This window comes from Castor canadensis, chromosome 8 (genome assembly GCF_047511655.1).
Source record: "Castor canadensis chromosome 8, mCasCan1.hap1v2, whole genome shotgun sequence".
Taxonomy (NCBI): Eukaryota; Metazoa; Chordata; class Mammalia; order Rodentia; family Castoridae; genus Castor; species Castor canadensis.
Window position 1 is genome coordinate 137979585 of NC_133393.1, and position 25775 is coordinate 138005359.

The 25775-nt window shown below is 35.7% G+C and overlaps 1 protein-coding gene across 2 annotated transcripts in view; it reads right to left on the reverse strand.

The window, feature by feature from the left end:
* The window catches only part of Slc5a8 (solute carrier family 5 member 8), a 50917-nt gene that overhangs the window by 20543 nt on the left and 4599 nt on the right, over positions 1-25775 (reverse strand). Inside the window, exons 2-9 of one of the 2 annotated variants that reach the window (XM_074084222.1) lie at positions 24282-24347; positions 21738-21789; positions 14022-14089; positions 12716-12870; positions 9699-9839; positions 7558-7609; positions 4264-4352; positions 2780-2892 (exon numbers count right to left, since the gene is read on the reverse strand). In XM_074084222.1, coding sequence (XP_073940323.1) covers positions 2780-2892; positions 4264-4352; positions 7558-7609; positions 9699-9839; positions 12716-12870; positions 14022-14089; positions 21738-21789; positions 24282-24347 — 736 coding nt within the window. Of the gene's footprint in view, positions 1-2779; positions 2893-4263; positions 4353-7557; positions 7688-9698; positions 9840-12715; positions 12871-14021; positions 14090-21737; positions 21790-24281; positions 24348-25775 lie in introns of both variants that reach the window. The other variant, XM_020166090.2, reaches the window with a different exon arrangement.

Here is a 25775-nt window from a genome sequence, read left to right on the forward strand (position 1 = left end):
AAGAAGGGTTAGTATCAGTTCTTCTTTAAAGGTCTGATAGAAATCAGCAGAGAATCCATCAGGCCCTGGACTTTTCTTTTTGGGGAGACTCTTGATTGCTGCTTCAATTTCATTTTGTGTTATAGATCTATTCAGGTGATTAAGTTCCTCTTGGTTCAGTTTTGGATGATCATATGTATCTAGAAATCTGTCCATTTCTTTAAGACTTTAGAATTTATTTGAATATAGGTTCTCAAAGTAGTCTCTGATGATTTCCTGGACTTCCATGGTGTTTGTTGTTATCTCCCCTTTTGCATTCCTGATTTTACTAATTTGGGTTTTTTCTCTCCTCATTTTAGTCAGGTTTGCCAGGGGTCTATCGTTCTTGTTTATTTTTTCAAAGAACCAACTTTTTGTTTCATTAATTCTTTGTATGGCTTTTTTGGTTTCTATTTCATTGATTTCACCTCTTATTTTTATTATTTCTCTCCTATTTGTTTTGGGATTTGCTTGTTCTTGTTTTTTAGGAGTTTGAGATGTATCATTAGGTCATTGATTTGGGATCTTTCAGTCTTTTTAATATATGCTCTCATGGCTATAAACTTTCCTCTCAGGACTGCCTTTGTTGTGTCCCATAGGTTCTGGTAGGTTGTGTTTTCATTTTCATTGACTTCCAGGAACTTTTTAATTTCCTCTTTTATTTCATCAATGACCCATTGTTCATTAAGCAATGAGTTACTCAGTTTCCAGCTATTTGCATGTTTTTTGTCTTTATTTTTGTTGTTGAGTTCTAGTTTTATTGTATTGTGATCAGATAGAATGCATGGTATAATTTCTATTTTCTTCTATTTGCTGAGGCTCACTTTGTGCCCTAAGATATGATCTATTTTGGAGAAAGTTCCGTGGGCTGCTGAGAAGAATGTATATTGTGTAGAAATTGGATGAAATGTTCTGTAGACATCATGTAGGTCTATTTGCTCTATTGTATATTTTAGATCTAGGTTTTCTTTATTGATTTTTTGTTTGGATGACCTATCTATTGATGATAATGGGGTGTTAAAGTCTCCCATGACCACTGTGTTGGAGTTAATATATGCTTTTAGGTCCTTCAGGGTATGTTTGATGAAATTGGATGCGTTGACATTGGGTGCATGTAGGTTGATAATTGTTATTTCCTTTTGGTCTAGTTCCCCTTTTATTAGTATGGAATGTCCTTCTTTGTCTTGTTTGATCAATGTAGGTTTGAAGTCTTCTTTGTCAGAGATAAGTATTGCTACTCCTGCCTGTTTTCAGGGGTCATTGGTTTGGTAAATCTTCTTCCAGCCTTTCATCCTAAGCCTATGCTTATTTCTCCTATAAGCAACAAATTGTTGGATCTTCCTTTTTAACCCAGTTCCCTTTTTTTTTTTTTTGTATTCAAGTTCTCACTGTGTGGCCTAGGCTGGCCTGAACTTGTGATCTTCCTGCCTCAGCCTCCCAAACACTGGGATTATAGGCATGCACTAGCATGCCTGGTTCTTTTTTTTCCCCTCACGATGCAGAGTATCAACCTCAGGACCTTGAGCATACTAGGCAAGCACTCACCCTTTCCTGTTAAACTAGCAAAGAAAGGTCAATTCAAGATAAGTATCATATCACCCCTTCTACCAAGTGATTTTCCCAAAATTGCTTTATAGAAATTCTCAAGTCATCGCTGGCCACAGATTGTGGAATTTGTCCCTGTTTTGACTTTCTGTATGTTCTACATTTTCCCCAGGCATATGTGTTACTTTTAAAATTAGAGAAACACTACCCCCCTCCAAGCCTTTTATTTTTAAAAAAATTCATTCCACAAAAATTATTTGCAATCAATCAATATAATTTCCCATGCTCAAAATTCAAAATATAGAAAAAGTAATAGGAATTTCTCATCATAAAATTAGTGCATTCTTTATATTGCTATTTCCGTACTTATTTGTACTTTTGTTAAGTATATTAGATAAATGATCTTATTTCATCTGAAAACAATAAAAACCTTACATTATTTTATTTTTTACAAAAAGCTCTGGTTGCAATGATTTCTAATGCCTCTCAATTCTGACATAAATAATATTTCTAATTTATTTACCTTGACTTTTCTCTATTTGATAGGTCATGAATGGTCATAATTATGGTTTTAGTACTTAAAATTATTGGAAAAAATTCATATCAACTGTCATATTCCTATGATGTCCTTACTGCACATACACAAAATAAAGATTTCATAGAACCCTTCAAAATGAATGAAAGTCAGGCCAGTCCCTGTGGTACATCCCTGTAATTCCAGCACTCAGGACACTGAGGTCAGAGGATCAGGAGTTCAAAGCCAGCCAAATCTACATAGCGAGACCAAGTCTCAAAAAAAAAAAAAATGATGAAAGTCTTATCTACAATAGCAAGCTTCTCTGTCATAAATCATCATTAAGGATAGTCAAATAGGATTCCTGGAAATTGTCTTTGTAGTCCACTGACAATTTTTTTGAGACTGTCTCACTATGTACCCCAGGCTGGCCTTGAACTCGTGATCCTCCTGCCTCAGCCTCCCAAGTGCTGGGAGTATAGGCCTGCACCACCATACCAGGGTTAAATATTAAAATATTTAATATTTTAACCAAGGTTTAATTAATTAATTGCAGTTTTCTCTACCTTAAGTTGTAGTCATACATATGCATGAATGAACTTCCACACCAGGAGGTACTTATACTTCCTCATAGGACAAAAATTTCTAGCATCTCAAAAAAATATATATCTATGAGCTGGAAATGTGGAAAAGGAAACTTACTCATTCCTTGGGAAACCCAAGAGAGAGACCTTTCAGAGAGGGACCCGAAGTGAGGTTTAATTAGATCTTCCACAGTTACTGCTGCCAAGGCATTTATACTGGAGGATACTGTGCTGTAAAAGGAAAAAAGCCTTTTGAGTTATATCATTTTAACTTTAGTAATATTTTTAGTGGGAATGAGAAAGAAATAAGCAAACTGACACTACTAAAATATAATCAAATTTCTGTTATTTTTAATGATCATAGCAATCTCTTTCTGAAAGCTGTTATTATCCAAGAATGATTCAGGCAACATTCAAAAGCTTGATAGTAAAAGAGAAAAAAATCAGTTAATGTTGATTCTATTTTTCAAGTCAATATTCTATGTCTATAAAAAGAATTTGCATGTATTACTCAGTCTCATTATGCAACTTGAAGGCATGCTTTTCTTTATGCATAACAGGACTGCCATAAGTCCTCAACAACACAGGCCATAAATATCAAGAATATTAACTTCCTGAATCATCACAACACATGTTGCACATGTTGATAATAGCACTTCCTTAGAGCAAACACAGGAAGAAAGTGTAATGAATGCACTCAGTGACAAAACACAGGACAGGATTCTTTACACAATGCATAGTTTCAACATGTAAACAGGAAAGCGCATGATAATTTTCCCATTGACTGTGTTTAGCTACATGTATGTTTTAAACCATCACATGATCATCATTATTGCAACGCTATAGTGTGTGTAATGGAGTACCAGAGAACAGAGACCCAGTTAAAAGTAGAGAACCTGTGGAAGTTAAGAAAGTGAATATTGCTGATGTACTTTCTATACATCAGCAAATGTATATAGAATTTTTAAACCTGCCAAAATAATCATAAGAAGAGGACTAAGGTAGAAAGGAAAAAAATAGAGGGCATGAACCAATTTGAGTTATAATACATATATACAGGGAAATGTCACAATGAAACTCTCTGTAGAGCTATCTTAAACAAACAAAAATGTCTTTTTTTCAAAAATGGAGAACAGGAGGGCAAAACAGTTCCTGTCTGGGGGTTGTTGGTTCCAATAGGAGGAGGGAGGCTATAAGGCAAGGGTGAAGGAGGTGAGTGTAGTGGAAATACTATGTACTCATGTATGAAAATGGAAAAATGAGACCTGTTGAAACTCTTCCAGGAATGGGGGGAGGGGGACATAAAGGAGAATGATGGAGGGGGTGAATTCAATATGATACATAGTAAGAACTTTTGTAAATGTCACAATGTAGCCCCTGTCAACAATAATAAAGAAAAGAGAAAAAAAGTAGAGCTTGATGACAAGAGGATGCTACCTCACAGACATAAGTGTCAAAGGAACAGAGAGTGTACATGAAGTAGTTTGCCTACTTTGGGTCATTTGTGCCCAGGAGCAAATTCATCTTATCCCTCAAAATAACCAATAAGAAAACAAAGATCCCTACAGAAAATGACATGATCATAGAATGATATGTTCATACCTTAATGTTCCACTGTAAACACAAGCCACAAAAAGACCAGGAACCCCCGGATAATCTTGCAATATGTCCAGTACCAAATAAGGCAAGAGCTGGAAAAGTCCAAAATGTACCCAAGTATTGTTTATATTGAATAAAATTAATTAATATCTGATGTATCTTGTGTTCTTCCAAAATTGAAGGGAAATACTCCATATAACTGAAATTTCCAGATCCTTAGTTTAACTCTTTAATTGTTAACACTTAAAAAGAAATAAATAGCACAGTAGTAAAGTCTTTTGATTCACACAGATATGGCTTTGGTCACTTAATTTCTTTGAGCACCATTTTCCTCATCTGAAAGATAGGGCCATGACAGAGGTCAATATGAGAAGAGGATCAGGAACCAGTGAAAAGGTCAGTTAGCGATGAACCATCTTGGTGATGTAACACATTTGTACATGGAAGCAATTCTAGGAATCTCTCTGCATAGCTATCCTTATCTCAGCTAGCAAAAATGCTTTGTCTTTCTAATTATTGCTGATGTCTCCTCTTCAACAAAATTAGAGGTAAGGGCAGAACAGATTCTGCTTGGAAGCGAGGAGGGGTGGGAGGGACCCAAACAATGTATGCACATATGAATAAACTAATAAAAAAAAAGATAGGGGCCATGATACTAAACTCTGAGTTTCTGTGAAGGTGTTATAATCTATGTAAAGCTTTTATGCAGAATATGCAGAATATGGAATGTAGCAAATGCTCAACAAAGGCAGCTGTTATTCTATGGAAAAATAATCCACTTTTAAGGAAATATTTTATACTCCTCTGTGCTTAAAGTAATATTCTCTTTACTTGATAACTCAAGGCTATTATGAGAACATCATTCACTGCCCAAGATTGCAGTTGTAATTTTAGTGTGGACAGTGGCCTCAGAAAATTCCTAAAATTTGCATCTTTTCAGAAAGTTCCTAATACCAACTTACTTTGTGATAACTTACATTTTTAAAAATAAATATTAAAGAAGGATGAGCAGATTTTGACTTTAAGACTGATTTACCTGGCAATCTTTCTGCAAAATTAATTTTTTGACTCAAAAGTCAAGTGGGTAACTTTCTAAAAAACAGTCCTATCATTGGCACTGAAACATTATCGATTTCTTCTCCCACAGTACAGGGAGGATGACATGCTTTACTTCTCCAGCGTCCACAAACTCTCTGCTTTCAGTTAGCAATAGTGTTTGAGTGGGAGACAGAAGAACTTTTTCCACTGTTGTGGTGAGCTGTTAAGCTTTCTCTTCTTTCTCCAAAGCTTACTAATTCTTTATTACAAAAAGAGAGAGAATAGAACTCAGCAAATTTGATCAAAACTCCACTTTCCCAAGATGTTTTAAACATTTAAATAGTATAAACAAAAGTAAAGTTTCCATCCTTAGCATTATATGAGATACAAAATCCTCTATCTTATCATTGATTTTCTCAAAATTCTTCAAAGTGATTACTGCATACTCTGAATGGCTCCCTCAGGTATAGGTAGAATCACAGAATTAAGATTGATAGGTAGAAAACAAGTAAAATCTTATCTAGGCACTAGTTCTGCTTTCTCAGGGTGAATGCCAGCCGAGCATAGCAGAAACATATCTTTGCTCTTCTAAGGACAAGGTTTTGATGTGATCTTCTACTGACTGACTTATTTGCACTATATCCCCAGTGAAATTTTAATTGAATTAATTAGCTAACAACACAATACTGGAGACACCCAGCAGGAGAAACATACCCTCAGACACACCCTCTAGGCACAGCAAGGAAGACATCCCTGAATATGCTCTGTGACAAGAAGTCTCAAGGGGAGGAGGCTGTAAGGGATTATTTTTGGTTTTGGTGGTACTGGGGTTTAAACTCAGGGCCTCACACTTGCTAGTAGGCACTTTACCACTTGAGCCACTCCACCAACCCTTTTTGGTGTATGTTGGGTATTTTCAAGATAGCATCTCGAAAACAGTTTGCCCAGGCTGGCTTTGAACTGCGCTTCTGAGCTCTGCCTCCTGAGTAGCTAGGATTATAGACATAAGCCACCAGCACCCAGCTGTAAGGGACTTTTTGGTTGTTTGATTTGGTTTTGTTTGTTTGTTTGGAGGATTTTTGCTCAGGATAATGGAGAAGTATTTTAGAAACATTTTTTTAAATCCCTGTTGTCTTTGTGATACAAACTACAGATAATAAAGACTGACAAAAACTATTCTTGATCAGCAGGAACATGACAGAAAGTGTCTCCAACATCAGAGTAAATGAGACCCTTGGGTTGTTTGACAGAACCAGGAGGAAGCACAGATAAGAGGGGTTGAGACCACAGCTCAGTGATGCTCTCTTTTCTAGACAAACACGGTACATTTCCACCAATATGAATTTGAGCCTGTCTGCACTCCATGAGGCCCCCTGGGTGCTTGATCTACAAGTAGATCTTAGAAAATAATTTTGGCAAAAACTCAGGTTTTTGGTGTCAGGCGGTTCTGGATTTGAATTCTTGCTACACTTTTCGAAAGACAGAGCATGCCATATATAGGTTCACAGAGCTCCTGAGGCAGCCCATCTGGGTTTGAATCCTGGCCCCAGGTTTACTAGCTAGTTACTTACTTAATTAAATCCTGTTTTTCATCTTTGAAAGGGAGGCAGTCATATACCTTACTCAGAGCATAGTTGTGAAAATTTAAATTTCTATAAAGCATGTACAATAGTACCTGGACCATCATAAATATTTGATGAATGCTTTGCAGTTATTCTTACTTATTAGCAGTGTGACCCTGGGCCAGTAAGAAAATCTCTCTGAGATTCATTTCATCTCTATAAAGTTGGAATTACAGGGTTGTGAGAATTAAATGAAACATGCAAATCTCTTGGCACAGGATCTCGTCACACAGTTAGTACTCATCCCTGTTCACTTGTTAGATCTGCTTCTCCACCATTTAAAAACTAGAATACAAACCACTTATAAATGAGTGCTCTATCCTGCAAACTGCTCTACAGTACCATGGTTTGTGTATAGTTTTTCTTAACTGTGTTTACACTTCTACTCCTAGCCCAGAGATATTTCTAGCTGACTCTTGGCTAGAAATTTTTCTAGGTATTTCAATAATTTAATTTCACATAAAGCATTCTACATTCTTGCCCTACCTGCTAAAATATATATATGGCCAAATGCTTTATAGAAGTGAAGAATGACCAGATCACACCTATTTGCTGTATCTTTATTAAAATATGAACTCTTCCTCCCCCAAGTTTTTAATATCTTTAATACATGAGTGAGAAAGATATGATGCCAAACCTGGTCTGCTTCAGACACTTTCTTAGCTGTCCATGGATCACAATCATGGTACCTGGAATACAGGGCAAATCCACAAAACACTGAGCAGATAAGGATTATCCAAAGTCCCACAAGATTGATGTAGAGAGACCTAGAGAAGGGGAAACAGACCATCAAATGACAATTGTAATATCTGTTCCAAAGACTAAAACACTGTTGCATGAACAGGAAAGAGATTCATAATGTTAGTCAATAAATGCACATTATCTTTTGCTATCAAAATGCTACTTTTTAATTCTAGTCTAATCCTCTGCTTATAATGTCAATCAATGACATCACAAATATCTGGAAATATTTGTAATAGATGGTGCTTCTCCACTGAGTGAGTGTGTCCTGGTTGTAATTCACAGGCATTCATAGCTGTTTAATGGTATCTAATTAAGATACTTCAAGTCTTTTTGTCATGAAATCAGCATTTTAATAGGCAACAGAGCAGTAACTATTACTCATTTTCCTTTAAAACCTATTGCAAGTATAAACAATAAACATGGCTAATATCTACATAGAAACTCAGTAATAATAATTTGTAAGACTACTCACTGAGTATGGAAGGCAAACCTGTAGTCCCTGGACAGGCTTCTTCGTAACATTTGAGTGTGCTCCAGTACAGTATAAATGTTCACACAATGGCACTGGGCTCAACCCTGAGCACAGATCCTGCCTCTACCATATGGGATTTACCAAGAAATTTAGACTCTATGATTCTCAGCTTCATTCCACCTAGAGATAACAATGCTCAGATCATACAGTTATAGGACTGGTAGCACTGTGCTTGGTTTATAATAAACATTTTTCAGTAGCTCCCTTTTGGGGGATTCTATACCCAGTTATTGTATCTATATTAACAGTGACTTTTCGTTGTGGAATTTTCCAACGACTTAATTTCTAAACCAATTTACTTTCAATGTATTGAGTTCTGGCATAAGACCTTACAATATAGTCATGTTTTTCCTTTGAACAGAAACAAGACTAGCATTCTTTCCTACTCCAGCCACTTTCACTCAATCTTTTTAGTTTTTAAGCCCCTAAATGCATGTGAACAAATCAGCCTTATTTATCATTACAAGGAGTGATAGTCACCAAGCTGACCTGAGGCCTCCAGAGAAAAGAACCAGTCACTGTCCCAGCTCTTTGCTCAAGCCAAGATGGCTTGAGAGTCCCTGACCATCCTGTTCTTACCACTTCTGTGCTTTGTCCAAATCACCCTATCCACATGCAATGCCTTCTCACTCTTCTCCACCCGTCCACGCTGTGAGCATCCTTCATATTCACTCTGCCAGGTCAACAGGTCCCCCCAGCCCCCCTCTGCCTTCGTATCACATCAGATGAAGTGACAAAAGAAATTAACATTTACTACCCCCACTATGTGCTTCCCAAACCCACACAGTATTTTACAAAACATCCCATAGAATGTATAGCATTTCTTACACTCATTTTACAAGTTTAGAAACCGAAGCTCAGAGAAACAAAGTAATTTGTCCAGGATCATTCAAGCAACAAGTATTACAGCAAGATTAGAGACCCATAATGGGGACTGAAAACAAAATACAAGGTAATTTATATACTCTGGAACACCTTCTCTGTTGTTACATTGTTTCATGAAACTGTTTTATCTCTCCAGTATTATTTCACTTTTCACAGAGTTGAATATACTTTTTTCTAATTTGATGTTAAATTTATATATATGTATACCTATACATTATATATTATATATATAAATTTATATATTATATATTAAATATATATATATATATATACAAACACACGCACATATATATGATCAAACCCAAGGCCTCATGCATGTTAGGCAAGCTACCTCCCCCAGCCCCTATTTATAATTTTTTACCCCATAGATCTCTTAAATGTGTATTTATTTGATAAGGTTGTTTTACCTAATAATTCATATACATATTTTCAAATATCTGATATAAAACATGCTGCACCACTTTGTTCTGCTTGGTCTTTGTGTAAACAAGTTACCATTTGTCTCTAAGAATTTCATGACACTAAAGACTTAAAATTGAACTAAACTTGACTTCTGGAAGAGTTCCCATGAAACAACTAAAGGTTATAAATGATTCCTACACCATAGTTTGGCTTACAGTTTTGCCTGGAATCTGCTTTTACAGGAAATGTATCTCTGCACTTGGGACTGGTTGACACCATAGATGCTGGTCCATGTGAAGGTCCCTCCTAAGATAATTGTCCAGAACGTGTGCCTTTGCAAAGGGTTAGGATTAAAACTAAACAAAAAGAAACAGAAAGCAAGTCTGAACCATTGATGAGAAAATAAACAAAATCCTCCTAAAATATTTTTGGATGCAATATATACCTATTGACATACATGAGACTTGACTGTACAAACTTATTAAGTAATCATAAAAGATACAAATATTTTTAACTTAAATCCAATTAAATTAAAGTTTTTGGGGGCATGGTCAAGTGGTAGAGTGCTTGCCTAGCAAACACAAAGTCTTGAGTTCAAAACCCAGTACCACAAAAAGAAGGAGAACAAGAAAATAATAATAACACTGATTCTAAGATGTTAATATGCAAAAAAGTTTTTATTTTCAGAGATTTGGAAATTCTAGATAGGATTGAGGGGAAAAAATGTTCTAATCATTCTGAACATTTAGATAAATTTTTCTCCCATAGTCTCAAGAAGCTGTTGATATAAACAAGTAAGCCTTGCTATAATCACAGAAGGGAGAAAGGGACAGAGGTGGAGAAAGAAAACAGAGATGTTTGTACGTGCACCACACAAATAGATATGGCACTAAAGTGAACACAAAATTAACAGATTTTGAGTATATAATTCCTCTCCTAGCACATGTACAGTCATAGTTCTTATTAATATTCAAGTTCAATTAGTACAGTTTAAAGGATTTCACTTGTTCAAATTATCAAGTCATTATAATCATGCTTTCTTAAAATTCTGTGTGCACAAGCTAAATAGTAATCATTTCAAATCATTTCATGGCATGTACATAACTCTAAAACATTGTTACAAAGAAAGTTCAATTTCTATAATCGAAATTATCTCTTAACCCTTTTTAATATATCTCTTTAAAAGGGAAGATTCTGCTTGCCTCTGAAAAACAATATGAACTTGAGAACTCTCTGCAAGATAAGCTTTCATGAATACTGTCTGAAAATTTAAAAATCCTGCAAATCTATTCTAAATCTTATATTTGAGATCAGTTAAATAAATTATTCTGACTTTGTGTATATGCAGGCATTTCTGTGGAAATGTGAGAGCTTGCTTCCCATTGTCTAACATTTAATAACAAAGTCTAGGAGTCTCAGGAGTGTTGACTGTCTCCACAACTCCATATTAGTTAATGAAAGTCAAGAATCGAAAAGATTCAGTGAGCTATCTGAGGGAAGTAAGATGGGATTTCAAACACACAACTTGGTGACTTTAAATCTTTTCTTCAAGATAAGGGGAAAAGAGTTTCTGCTGGGTATTGAGGGGGGGGGAGCGGGAGGGGGTGGAGTGGGTGGTAAGGGAGGGGGTGGGGGCAGGGGGGAGAAATGAACCAAGCCTTGTATGCACATATGAATAATAAAAGAAAAAAAATAAAAAAAAAATCTTTTCTTCATTAATCTCATTTAGAAAAGATTTTCATCATCCTCTCAAAATCTCAGAATAACAAGGGATACTGTTGAAAAGTCTGAAACACAATAGGGCTTTTTATGATCATTTATTGGTTGGAAATCTTCAAAGTTAAGGTCATAAAATAATGAATGTTATTTTTTATTACTTACTAGTTGGTGACCTTCAAAGTTAAGGTCATAAGAATGTCTACCTTTATTTTTTAGAATCTCTTGCTGATGTGTAAGCTATCACTTCTATACCAAAATATGTGTGTCCTTCATAGAGAGTGACAAATACTGTCAAAAATAAATGATTGGCTTCATACTCTTTCCCCACAGCCTGGCCTTCCAGAAAGAGATTTGGGACTAATCAGGTTCTCCTAAGCAGCCGTTGGCTATAATCAATTCCTAGTATTCATTACCCTTCTTCTGGTAAGAGCGACCCAGCTTTGCTTTGGGGAAACTACTATTTCTCCTTAGCTAGTCTAAATGAATATCACCAGAATATCTTGTTCTGCCAGAATCATGGCTCAAGATAGATCACTTGGAGGTTTTTTCAAATCTGAGTTTTGAAGTAAAAGAGAAAAAAAATCTAAAAACAGTTGAAATTGATTCACTGAAATTCATTCCTGAAAATGAATATGTTGATACTGTCCAATTTCTGAAAAAGCCTTTGTCAAACTTTGATCTAGAAGACCAAAAAACAGACATTGAGGGCAATGTGGTTTTTCTCTCTTTTTGTCAGTGATTTCAGATGCCTGTCTTAAGTAGGGGTGCTTAAAAAAAACTTATCCAGATCAAAATGAGCCTCTTTCCACATTGAAGGTGAGCATAAAGCTGACACTACTGATCCAAAAGTGAAGGTATTTTAAAAATTCTTTTAAATTGTACAATATATTTGGGATGAAATATCTAGTTTTCCCATAGTCCTTTTCACGAAAACTGAGTGTTTAAAACATGTCAAATCTTCTGCTATTCTGGCACTTAAAGCATTAGCCATAACTTTTCTAGTCAACCATTTTATATCATTTTCTAGGAAATAATGTATATGCACAATACAGAATATACTAATAAAATGTAATATTAAATAATAATAGACTATATTGATGTACAATTTATTACCAGGGTACTACAAAAGAGAAACCCTCAAAATTGCTTGAAACAAAGAATTGTCAAAATGGAATCATTGTCTCTTAAGAGACTTCCTTTTCTTATTTTTCTACCATCTCTTCCCTACCTTTCAAACTGTTAGACACTTTAATATCTAATAGAAAAATACCTTTTTTGCTCTAAGGCCCTTCTCAGAAGGAAACACCATCTTAACAGCCTGTAACTAAGAACCATTTGACCACTTAAAACCCCTGAAAACTTACACATTGACTTGCCAGCTCCCATTTGCTGAACCACATCCTGAGTGCCTTATTCATTTTCTAGTGTAAACCTTCTATTTCAGTAAAAGAGTCATTTTTACAGAGAAATCAAAAGATTTGTTCTATTAACCAAGAGTTAAATGGCAACTTACTTCCAGAAGTTTAATCTTCCACCATTATAGGCATCACTTAAAATCGCATTGATGCCACCTTGAGTCACTGAAGCCTGTATAATCACAGATGCAAATCCAGCCACAATGATTCCAACTTGAAAAACATCTGTCCAGACAACTGCTTTAAGACCACCCTTGAGGGGAAAGTGTATTCGGATTAATGCTTCTATCACACATGATTAAATATTCAGGGTTATACATTGTGCAGGGCAAAAATGATGAAAACGTGGACCTTGGTCAAGAAGTGCACTCAAGGGAGATGATCAGGTTGGGACAACCCTTACAGCAAAGGGAACGTGTAGGCCAAGCCCTCAGGTAAAGCAGAGACAAAGGGGGAAGTTTATCCCAAAAGAAAACAGCCTGGGAAAGCTTGAAGAGATCAAACTGCATGGCCCATTGAATGGGGCCATATGTATATAAATGCAACACATACATACATACATATACATGCATACACACATATGTAGTAGAGTGGTATGCGGAGAATATTAGGAAGAAAATTCAGCATCAAATTGTGAAAGTCCAATAGGATTTTATCCTACAGGAAGGGCCAATATTCACTCACTCTGCACCCAGATAGTCATATCAGTTGTTGAAATACTAACTTTTTTTCTTAGGCTAGTCTTGCTACACACTTTCCAAGTGACCTCCCCCCTCCTCCCATCTCCTATGACCTGGGTTTAATGGCCTCTGCCTGAGGATCTCATCTTCTATCAGACATAGCAACTTACATGTTAATACTCAGAATATCAAGGACCCCATTTAATTTGCATCACTGCAAAAGATCAGCATCCATGATAATACCAATGTCATATCATAACGTTGTTACAGTTTGTCAAGCCTGCTTATACGTAATTGGGAGTTATCACGAGTTTCTATGCTGAAGAATTATATGAGTTTATCGATAACAATTTGGCAATTGTAAGGATGCATCAGAAGATAAGAATAGGGACCATCAAAATGGTGCAGATGAAAGAAAAAAATCAGGTATGATGCACATTGTATTAAGGATCAAATTTTACACCAGACCAAATATTCCTTACAAAACAAGTATAGTATAAGAGGTGAGAGGGGACTAGGTATTAACAACCCACTTTACAACATAGGAACTATTGGAAATTTCAATTTTGAAAAGCAAGTAGGGCTGATTGAGTGGCTCAAGTGGTAGAGTGCCTGCCTAGCAAGTGTGAGGCCCTGAGTTCAAACCCCAGTACTGCCAACAAATAAATAAATAAATGAAAAGCAAGTAGGTAGAGGGAAAGAGGGAATTATATTCTTGACGTACCAGAGTGCAGTAGAATGTGCAGACCACCCCTGTTGCCACTACTGCGCCCCACAGATCAAATCCTGTGACTGTAGAAGGAAAGAGAATGCATGTATAACTATAAAGCAGGCATAACAAAAACATTTCCCAAAAATAGTCAGTGAGAGAAGCTATCTGATTTATTGAACACTTAACCTCTTTACCTACTTGCTTAAAACTAGGATTAACTCTTGTAAATGTCACAAAAACGAATGAGTATGGTGAAAGAAAAGACGAATGGAGGGGACAGAAGAGGGTAGTGGAGAGGTAATCATGATCAAAGTACATTATATGTATTGAAATGCCATAATGAGACCCTTTACTACGTACAATTGATATGCCCCAATAAAAACAAACAAACAGGGCTGGAGATGTGGCTTAAGTGGTAGAGTGCCTTGCCTACCAAAGACCTGAGTTCAAACTCCAGTACCACCAAAACCAAAACAAAACAAAAAATGGAGTTTAAAATTTGTATTTGAGGAGTTACATGGACATGGTATTGGTTTCTACCCTCAACCATCTTATATATAGATCCAACAGCAGCTAAATTAAATGTAAGGGAAAGCATTTATATTGTAACCAAGCTAAGAAACTGCTTGATTTTGTGAGGTGGTTGCATAGACTGAATGCGGTCAGAGGTATTTGCCATCTCTTCCCATTAGACATAGTTGAGATAAATACACTACTACCAATCCTTAAAAGATGCATTATTAAGATGCATGTTACTAAAATGGGACTTCTATCAAGAAAAGTCACGTACAACCAGGTGCCAGTGGCTCATGCCTGTATTCCTAGCTACTAGGGAGGCTGAGATCAGGATGATCATGGTTCGAGGCCAGAATGGGGAAATAGTTTGAAAGACCCCATCTCCAAAATAACCAAAACAAAATGGACTGGAGTTGTGGCTCAAGTGGCAGAGTGCTTGCTTTGCAAGTGTGAAGTCCTGAGTTCAAACCCCAGTTCCAATCCCCTCCAAAAAAAAGTCTTACAATTTTTTTGCTACCATGTATCTAAGAAGTGGAAGACTATGTTGTGATGGTTGGCCTTGATGATCAATTTGATTGGGTTGGGAAATGTCTAGGAGATTAGTAAAGCACACCTCTGGGTGTGTCTGTGAGGGTGTTTCCATGATAATTAACCAAGTGGAAAAGACCTGCCATGGATGGAAAGAACAAAAGGGAAGAAGTGGGAGCTTAGCATGCCAGCATACTATTTCCTCCACCATGACTTTTTTTTTTTGGCAGTACTAGGGTTTGCACTCAGGGCCTCACACTTGCAGACAGGTGCTCCATCCCTTGAACCACTCCACCAGTTCCCCTACGCCCTTCTGCCAGGATACTCTGCCTCACCACGGGGCCAGAAACTTGGAGCCAGCCGACCTTGGACTGAAACCTCTGAAATAATGAGCCAAAATATTTCTTCCCCACTTAGGTTGTTTTCTTGGGTATTTATCACAGCAATGAAAGAGCTAACTAATGCATATGTTATGTTTTATAGTGGAGGAATAAATAAAAAACAAAAAAAATTACCTACAGGAGAAGAAGGAAATAGGGTAAGAAGACAGGAAAAAAGCAATACCTCTCTAAACATATTCAATTTATAGTTTTGACTGTGAAATCATGTACATATTTTACATAATTATGAAAAATTAAATTGAAAAACAAATGCCTTACAATCAAAAGCAAAATGAAATAAATTAAACCTGGCTATATCAAGTTTGTGACATAACACCCAGAGGAAAAAAGTCCCAAATACAAAGACTTTAAACACAGTAATTTAACATATATTAAACATTAAACATATTAAATAGTAAACATGTATTCTACTGGAATGCATCCAAAGGAAAAAGAACTCTAAAGAAAAATATTGTAACTGTTTCCAGCCATTGTATTATCAGTTACAGTATGGGAATTGCTATTGAAAAACTATTACCTCAGTGGTTCTCAACTTTGATTACACATCAATATCACCAGAGAACAATTTTAAAATCCTGGTGGTGGGGCCACTCAACAGGCCAAGTAACTCAGAATTATGGGAGTGAAGACCCAGACATGAAGTAGTTTTTAAAGCTTCCCAAGTGAGTTCAATGCTCAGCTAAGTTTAAGAAATCAGGAGACAACTTGAGGAGGACAAAAATAGAACAATATGAGCAGCAATAGTAAGATTACTGCAGCCATAGTGGTGCATGCCTATAATCCCAGCACTTGGGAAGCTGAGGCATGAGAATCACAAGTTCAAGGCCAGTCTGGGCTACATAGCAAGATCCTGTCTCAAAAACCTAATAATTAATAATAATATGTTATGAAATAATGATATAGGATATGAAATAGCACTAAATATATATATCATAAATTCATGATTTTAAAAAAAATCTGTTACTTAGAAAGAATAATGGGAATCAATTTATTTTGTGGTAGTTACTTATGCATATATTTAGGAGTACTGGGTCCTATCCCCAGCACTCTGTGCATTCTAAGCTGAAGGACATCCTCCCACCAAGCCCTGAAACTTATTATTTTTAAACTAACAAGAGGAAAAATCAGACATTTATCTCTCCTATACAAACTAGTTTTCAGAGTTATCAAATACCCAATGATAGTTTCTCTTTATATATGAAGAAGAAATAATGACATTAGAATATCCCACTTTATAAGACCTAATTAACTACTAGATCTATAAGCTTATAGACATTACCTAGGAAATATTATTTCCAAAAATTGGAACTGCAGTCTAGAAATGGTGTGAGATCTAATGACTATTAATTAACCTCACAAAATGCAGACGGCTGAGGACGCACTGGCCGATGGAAATGCAGTCAGCAAAATTAAGAACCTGGGAAGCAGGGCACTGGTGGCTCATGCCTGTAATCCTAGCTACTTGGGAGACTGAGATAGGGAGGATCACGGTTCGAGGCTTGCACAGGAAAATAGTTCAAGAGACCCCATTTCCAAAATAAGCAACACAAAATGGACTGGAGGTGTGGCTCAAGCAGTACAGCATTTGCTTTGCAAATGCGAAGTCCTTAATTCAAACTCCAGTCCCCTCAAAAAAAAAAAAAAAAAAAAAAAAAGAACCTGGGAAACAACAGAACAAAGAATGCAGTTTTGTAACAAATAGCGATTTGAGGAGGAAAAAAGATTAAGGGAGACTATAAATTAAAAGAGACTTGAAAAGAATTTTACATCCAAGAAAAAGTGATAGAATGAGAAAATTAGAAAAATCAGTAGTTGTGTTTGTGAAATTTGACATCCCTCTTTTAATAAACAGAACAAGTTTAAAAATCAGTAAAGATACAGAACACTTGAACAATACTATTAACCAAATGAACCTGTGACATTTACAGAACATTACACCCAAAAAACATACAGGATCTTATTTTTAGGTGCACATGGAATGTTCTGGAACATTGACCATATCCTAGGTCATAAAACAAATCTTAATGAACTTCAAAATATTAAAATCATAAGTCTCTCAGACAGGGAGGTAAAACAGGTCCTGCCTGGGGTGTTGGTACCAGTGGGAGGGAGAAGGATATTAGGAAAAGGTGTAGGAGGGTGAGTATGGTGGAAATATGTACTCCTGTATGAAAATGGAAAAATGAGACCTGTTGAAACTATTCCAGGAATGGGTTGCAGGGGAGATAATGGGGAATGATGGAGGGGGTGAATTCAACTATAATATATTGTAAGAACTTTTGTGAATATCACAATGTACCCTCAGTACAACAATAATACAATAAAAAATAAGGAAAACTAGAACTCAAAAAACATAAGTCTCTTGGGAAAACAGGATTAACTTAGAAATCAAAAACAAAATGGTATCTTAGAAAATCTTCATATATTTGAAAGTAAAACAACACATTTCTAAACACCCCATAGATAAAACAAAGCACAAGAGAAATCAGAAAATATTCCCAACTGAATGATAGTTAAAACAAGCTTTCAGAATTTGTGGGAAGCAGATAAGTGCTGCCTAAAGAAAAATGTGTAAGTTTAAGTGCTTACATTTTAAGAAAGATTTAAAATCAGTGACAGAAACTTCTACCTTAAGAAGCTAGAAAAGTTAAACCCAAAATAAGTACAAGAAATGAAATTAATGAAACAGCACAAATTAATTAAATAGAAAACAAAGAAAATCAGCAAAGTCAAAAGCTGGTTCTTAGAAAAGATTAAAACATCAAGAGACTAGGTTGAGGCTGGAGTCAGTGGTAGATTGCTGCCTAGCAGGACGAGACTCTAAGTTTGATTCCCCAGCACTTGAAAATAAAAGGGGGAAGGGAAAGAGAGCATCTGTGAGACACTAAAGATAATATAAGAATTAATAGGATAACAAGAAAATGTTATAAAGAACTTAGCAATGATGTATTTGACAAGTTAGAAAAACTGAATGAATTCCCTGAAAAACAAAATCCATCAAAACTGGCTTCTAAGAATTAGAGTATAAAAGTAACTATATTTATTTTAAAAAATTGAATCCATAAACCAAAATCTTTCCACAAAAACAAACACCAAGCCTAGATACCTTCATTATGAATTCTATCAAACATTTTTAAAGAGCATATAATTTTATATAAACTCTTTCAGTAAATACAGGAGGGAATGCATCTGCCTCATTTATAACTCCAATGCAGCTGATAAAAAGTCTGACACAATTATAGGAAAAGGAAGTTTCAGACCAATATTCCTTATGAACTGTAGAAACCCTTAACAAAATATTAGCAGATCAAATCTAGTAATATATGAAAGAGATAATAAATACATTATGACCAAGTGGGATTTATCCCAAGAATGAAAAATGGTTTAACATTCAAAAAATCAATCAACATAACTTCCCACATTAGCAGATCAGTAAGACAAGAGAGAGGATGAAGAAGCCTAAAGATTAGAAAAGAAGTAAATAAACATTCATAAACAACACAAAAATCCTAAGAGATCTCCAAAGGTCACCTTAAAATAAAAAGTAAATTTAGCAAGATCTCAAGATAGAAGATCAACTTATAAAAATTAATTGTATTTTAACAAAATTTCAATGAATTAGAAAATGTATTATAAAATAATACTGCTTGCAATAGCATAAAATCAGTCATATAAAAATAAATATGAGAAATATGTGCAAGACTTCAAAATCAAAAGCTATAAAACATTACTGAGAGAAATTTTAAAAGGCCTAGATAAATGCACCATGAAAAGTATTGGGAAATATTGGCTTTTATAAAGGCCTTTGGCCAACTTTTACTAGGTTATTTGTCTTTTTAAATTCATTTCTCTAATTTCATGAGCCAATAAGTTCAACATCAATAGTCATCAGGAAAATGCAAACAAAAGCCATCATACAATAATATATAGTATGCCCTAGAATGGCTAAACTTAGAAAAAAACTCAAATGTTGGCAAGAATGTGAAATGACTGGAATTATCATATATTGTGAAAGGGGCACATAAAATGGTACAAACTATTGAAAAGGCTATTTGGTAATTTTCCTTAAATTTCACACGCACAGCTATCCTGAATTTGATCATAATAGATGTATACTTAACTTCATGCTATTTTCATGATAGAAATGAAAACAGGTGTCAAAGGAAAACATAACACACAAAATCCTGTACCAGAATGTTCTTTGCAGCCTTAATTCATAATAGCCTGAAATTGTGACAACAAGAAGAAAATAGATAAACAGATTTTGGTGGATTATACAATAAATATCATTAGTAATGAAAAGAAATGAGGTGCTGATACATGTAGCAACATGAATGAATCTCAAAAATATTTTGTAACCAAAGAAACCAGATACAAAAAGACTGTATATGCTCCCATTTATATGCAATCTATGAACAGGGAAAACTAATTTATGGTGATCAAAATCAGAAAGAGATACTTAGGATAGTAAAGGAAATTATTAGAAAGAGGCATAAACAAAATTTTTTAGTTTAGGTATGGAAATATTTTAGATCTTAAGTTGAATGGTGGTTACATGAGTGTGCACCATGCTTAGGGCATATTGTTATATGTAAAGTATGCCTCAATAAAACCTGGTTTTCAATTTTAAAAGGCAAGAAAGAGAAACTTAACAGGTACATTAATTAATTGTGATTACACAAACATATTTGGATCCTGATCCTAACAAACTGAAAAAATAATCAGAAATCAGAGCACTGGCTTGATATGAAATTAAGGGGTCAGTGTTAATGTTTTAGATATGATAGTGGCACAATTACCTTTAAAAAACAGATCATTGTTTTTAAAATGATAAGAGATGTGCAGAAAAATAACCTAGTGCAGGAAAATGGGGAGCGAATTACAATTGACCTTCAATTGATAATTATTAGTGGAGGGTGGTGAGTACATTAGATTTCCATGCATTCTTCTCTCTATGTTAGTACAAGTTTGAAATTTTCTATAAAAATAAAAGTTTTTTTTTTTAAAAAAAGATTGGACTTAGAGGATATTAAGTTCCAATTTAGGTAAACAAGTTTTTCATTTGCATTTGCTGCTAGTTATGCCTGCGTCTCCTGCCTTGGTCACAGTAAGTACACAACTGATATTCTAGTAGCCACAGAGCAGTTCCTCAGATCCTAATTTCTTAGAGAGTGGTTCCAACCTGATAAGAACAGAATCCTTGATTTCATCACAGATTAACGTCAATGCTCTGATCATTCCCAGAACTTCACTTTAAAACCCTAACATCTTTAATTACACTTAAAACCAATAGGTAACTTATGAAGTTTATAGCTCAGTTCTTAACACACAAAATGACCTATTCCTGATGTTGGTGATACTGACATGGAACTGTCTGGCATTCAGAGTTCAAGAGCACATTGCATAGTGGAACTCTTCTTTGTAACGATACTGTCGTGCTTTGCAGACCAAGTGACAATAACTATCATATCCACCGTACAATCAAGAAAACCAGGTGTGGAGTTGGTAGGTTTTCTCCTTGTTACTTTAATTCCAGGACTTGCATCACATTCTTGTCATCACAGAGTCCACTTGTCCATTCCACAAGGAATTTTTAGAGATAAAATCACTTCCACTGATAAGAATTCAAAGGACATGGGGTTTTCCCCAAAGTGTTTTGAAGATATGACTAACACGAATTTTTGCCTCAATAAACTATCCCAGTTTCACTGTGTTTATCCACTCAAATCTAAAAAGTGTAGATAACTTTCTGATTAGCACACTCTGAAGTCTATTTATAAGAACACTGTAACCACCTGTCCTTTTGTCACCAGGAGCAACCTGATGTTTCAAATCACATAGCTATTTTCTCCTTCATTGTGGATCACATTAGAAGTAGGGGGCTGGGGAAAGCTGCTTTCCCTGCCAGAATTTACAAAGGACCTAAGCAGTACACAGAAGCCACTGGGAGATGGACTCCAAGTAACAAAGAAAGCGCAGTCATTCATGATGCCAACAGGGGGCATTGTTCTGAAGGCAGGGAGAATGGTTGGTGCAACTACCCAAAGAGTCCACCCACCCCTCCTGAGGTTTGCCTTTCTTTTAACCTACAGACATTCTGGAACTCCACTCAGAAACCCAAAGAAACTATAATATGAATTAAACCCACCCTTCTCCCCTCATAAAGCTGATACAGGCTAGTGAAAACATTCCTCCATCTCTTCATCTCCCCAAGGACAGAATAAGGTTTACTGAAAATGAACTCCAATCTGTGCATTACACAACTGGCCATTTTAAAATGTACCTTGATTCAAAGCCAGAGCAGGGGCGTAAATAACAATTCCAGTGTACAAAATCTAGGAGAGAAAAAAGAAAGACAAATGAATTATATAAAGTATAAGATTCATGAATTAGATATATGAATTACAAAATAAAATATGATTTTTCCAATAAAATTAATAATGAATTAAAACAGCAGTTTCAATATATTAAATAAAATTTATTTGTAACTTGGAAATGTTAAGTAGAGTTGATTTTACTTTTCTGTTGGTGGTATATTCATACATTATAAAAATTTCCTGTCACTAACTTTGTGTGAAATTACAGATTTTTAATGGGGTGATTAGTGTAAATGGTTGCTGATCTTGAAATCAATTTTCCTAGATTTAAAATAATTAAAAAGAAAGAACATAAAATTTAAAAACATTGCACACTTAATCACGTGTCTTCAAATTTTTGCTAATTACCACATATTTTTAAAAAGTAAGCTTTTTTAAAGTTTTTAACTGTCTAAAGTTTGCATGTCCATTAAATTAGAAAAGTATAAATTTTCACTAAAAAGTCCTGAAAGCCAACAAAAATTATAACCTACCTTCTTATATTATTTATTATTTTTCATTCATATATTTGACAAATACTTACTGATCTTGGGTACAACAGTAAGATAAACGCAATCTTTTTCTCAAGCGATTTTCATTGTATTTGATCTTTCAAATATGTCACACAGAGGCTTACTCTCAGATTATTCTATAAAACATTATGATAAAACATGTACTATTTGGAAGTTTGATTGCACTGCATGGGAAGATGGAAGAAAGTGAGTCCTTCACAAATGAGGGCTGTTCCCTTTGACAGCTTTCCACAGTCATTATTCTGTCCAAGGTGAAGATTTCGAATGTGACAAGCTGTCATTGAAATGACTGTCCCTACTCACTTCTTACTTCTGTTAGCATGTTAGCGTTAACCCACAGAGAGTCTGAACACTTGGCAGCTGTAGGCAACCTGCCTCAGCTCTGTCAGAATCTACACCAGACTCCAAAGGACACCTTCTTTTTATACTGCAAGTATTATGGACTGATAACATTTAACTTAGGTAATTTGCAAAGATATAAAATGAAACCAACTTAAGTAATCTACAAAGGCACTCTGTCTCACTGGAGCAAAGGTTTATGTGGCTTTTGATTGGAGAAATGTAATTATAGTTAAAGAATGAAAACCCCTCCCCAGATCTCCATTACCAAACCCAGCCCTCACCTACTTAAGTGGCAAGGGGAAGAGGGAGTTAAACGATGAGACGATGGTCATGAAAGCCTCCAGCCAGATGAAGAGTGGAAGCACTCTTATCACTGCCACTTGGCAAATTCTGGCTTTCCACTGGTGTCAATCAGTAAGTATATTCTAGAATTACTGGATTGTGTATTTGTCTTTTAAAATTCTCGCAGAGTTCATGATTCTGTTGCTTTCCACTATTAAGTGACTTCTTCAATTGGGTCTTATTGTTCAATTTGTGTGTGTGTGTGTGTGTGTGTGGTACTAAGATTTCGAACTCAAGACCTTGAGTGCCTTGCTAGGCAGGCACTCTACTACTTGAATAATGCTCCCGGCTTTTTTTTTGTTTGGCTGTGTGTGTGGTACTAAGATTTCGAACTCAAGACCTTGAGTGCCTTGCTAGGCAGGCACTCTACTACTTGAATAATGCTCCCGGCTTTTTTTTTGTTTGGCTGTTTTTTCAAATAGTTTCCCACACTGCTGCCCCAGGCCAGCCTTGGTTCAGGATCTTCCTATCTGCGTCTTCTGAGTACTTGAGATTACAGTATGAGCCACTATGTCCAGCTTCTTCTTTGAGATAGGGTCTTGCTAACTTTTTGTCCAAGCTGACCTGGAACCATGATCCTCCTATCTCTGCTTCCTAAGTAGCTGGGATTACACATGTGAGTCACTGCACCTCATCCTACAGTTCAAGTTTTTAAAGAGCAGGGATTTATTTTTAAAGTATGCTTTCAAAGAAGCAAAATTGTTTCCTATTGTCTTACAGTTGGAAAAATACTATGAAACACACAACTTGTTTTCCTTTTGTTAGAATTCCTACTGTCAGCCACTATGGCTCCCTCTAATATTTTTGTCGTCTAATAACGCCCTTATTGTCACCTTGGTTGAAGTGGGAAAGAAGAAAGCATGTTTTCCTAAAACAACATATCCATTTAAGTTCACTTAAATCGTTCTGTTTTTTTTTTCTTTTTCAGGAAGTAAAGCACTTGTCAAAACATTGTTTAATGGTCTTAAGGTTTAATGCTGTGTGGTGACAAGTGTTTTTATTTGTTTTTACTTCATGTTTTCAACATTTTTTTTTTGAGACAGAGACTTGCTATGTAGCCCAGGCTGATGTCTTATTTGTGATCTTCCTGCCTCTGCCTCCCAAGTACTATTGATTACAGAGGTGTGCCACCATGCCCTGCTCAACATGTCTTTTAATCTTTCATGTGTTTTCCAAGTAAAGTTTGCCTGGATGCCATGGATAAAATTATTTTAGATGACAAGCAATAAAGCAAATTAATGGAAAGCCACTCACTGTTTGAAAAATGAAGAGGACTGTTCCACAGAGACGAATAAATCTGTTAAATCGAAGTTCTAAATACTGTTGACAAGAAAGGAAAAGTAGTTAGTATGTGAATACTCTGAACAGTTTTTTTTTTAATCAACAGCTTAAGCAAAGCGTTTTATTGCATTCTGCGTTCTTACTATTATTTTTATTTACATACAGTAAAATTGATTTGAACACACATGAAGATTTGTGTGACCACCCCCCCGCACATCACAACCAGATTACAAAACAGTTGCTCCGTCCTGGAAAATTCCTTCCTACTGCCCCCTGTGTGATCTAACCCCCCGACCCTAAAACCTATCAATCACTGACCTGTTCTCTATTCCTTGTTTGGACAGGAAAGACTGGAAAAATTGTCACATAAATGTAATTATATTCTGCATTGTTTTGTTTTTTAGAGTAATCAATTATTTTTTCCTTTCTCTTAGTACTCAGGGTATAGATTTCTTTTGATTCACTTGGGGAATCAAACTTTTTCCTATTGCAGGCAACTGTGATGGAATTGTCAAAGTTCCCTGCCTCTTCTGAACAAGAGGAAATCACATGACTTAGTGCAGCCAAACATCCTCTCTTGCCAACAGAAGGCCAGATACAAAGAAAGTGATTGGAGCAGACTGATGGGAGGAGAGGCAGGAGAAGCTGTCCAGTCCTCTGTCATTTCCAAGACTTGCTTAGTCAGCTTCTCACTTTGTTCTATGAACTACATTCATGTCCTTCCATTATAAATAAATATATACTTTTTTAACCTAAATCACCCAGGTCAATTTTTGTTGTTGTTGCTTTTTTTGTTTTGTTTAGTTTTGACATAGGCTAGCTTCAAACTCATAATCCTTTTGTTGTGTCATCAGTTTATGTTCAAGAAACTGCCAAGAAAGAGCCAAGACCCTGCCAACTTCTCCTATTCCCTTGAAATCTGCTATATCTTCTAATATGGTCTGCTCATTTCCCTTTATTATATAACATATGATGATATATTACAGAGTTAGAATCAGAATTTCAGAGCTGAGGTCCAAGATATTCCTCAACTTGAATATTAGGACTATAGGTACAGAGAAGTCAAAGACTGATATGTCATATAGCAGAAGAAGAGAGGGAGAGAAAACCGTCATTAGATACTAATCAGAGGGAAAGACATCTGATATTTGTGCTCACCTAACATGCACTTGATGTATGCATTGTCTTCCCAACAACTCTGAGGCAGCCACTGTGCATGAGCCCATGCTGAAGATGAGGACACTGAATTTCAAAGAGGACACCAAGGTTGCAATCTAATTATTACCAGCACCATGACACAAATTTAGAGACTTTGATGCTAGAATCTATGCACAGAAACACATCAGTAAGTAAATAATCTGACCGTGTATTTAAGACTCAATAAGTGAATATGTGGCACTGACACATAATAGCTGGTAGGTGACAAATATGCAACACAGAATAGAGCAATGGGAGCAGAGGTCAAGC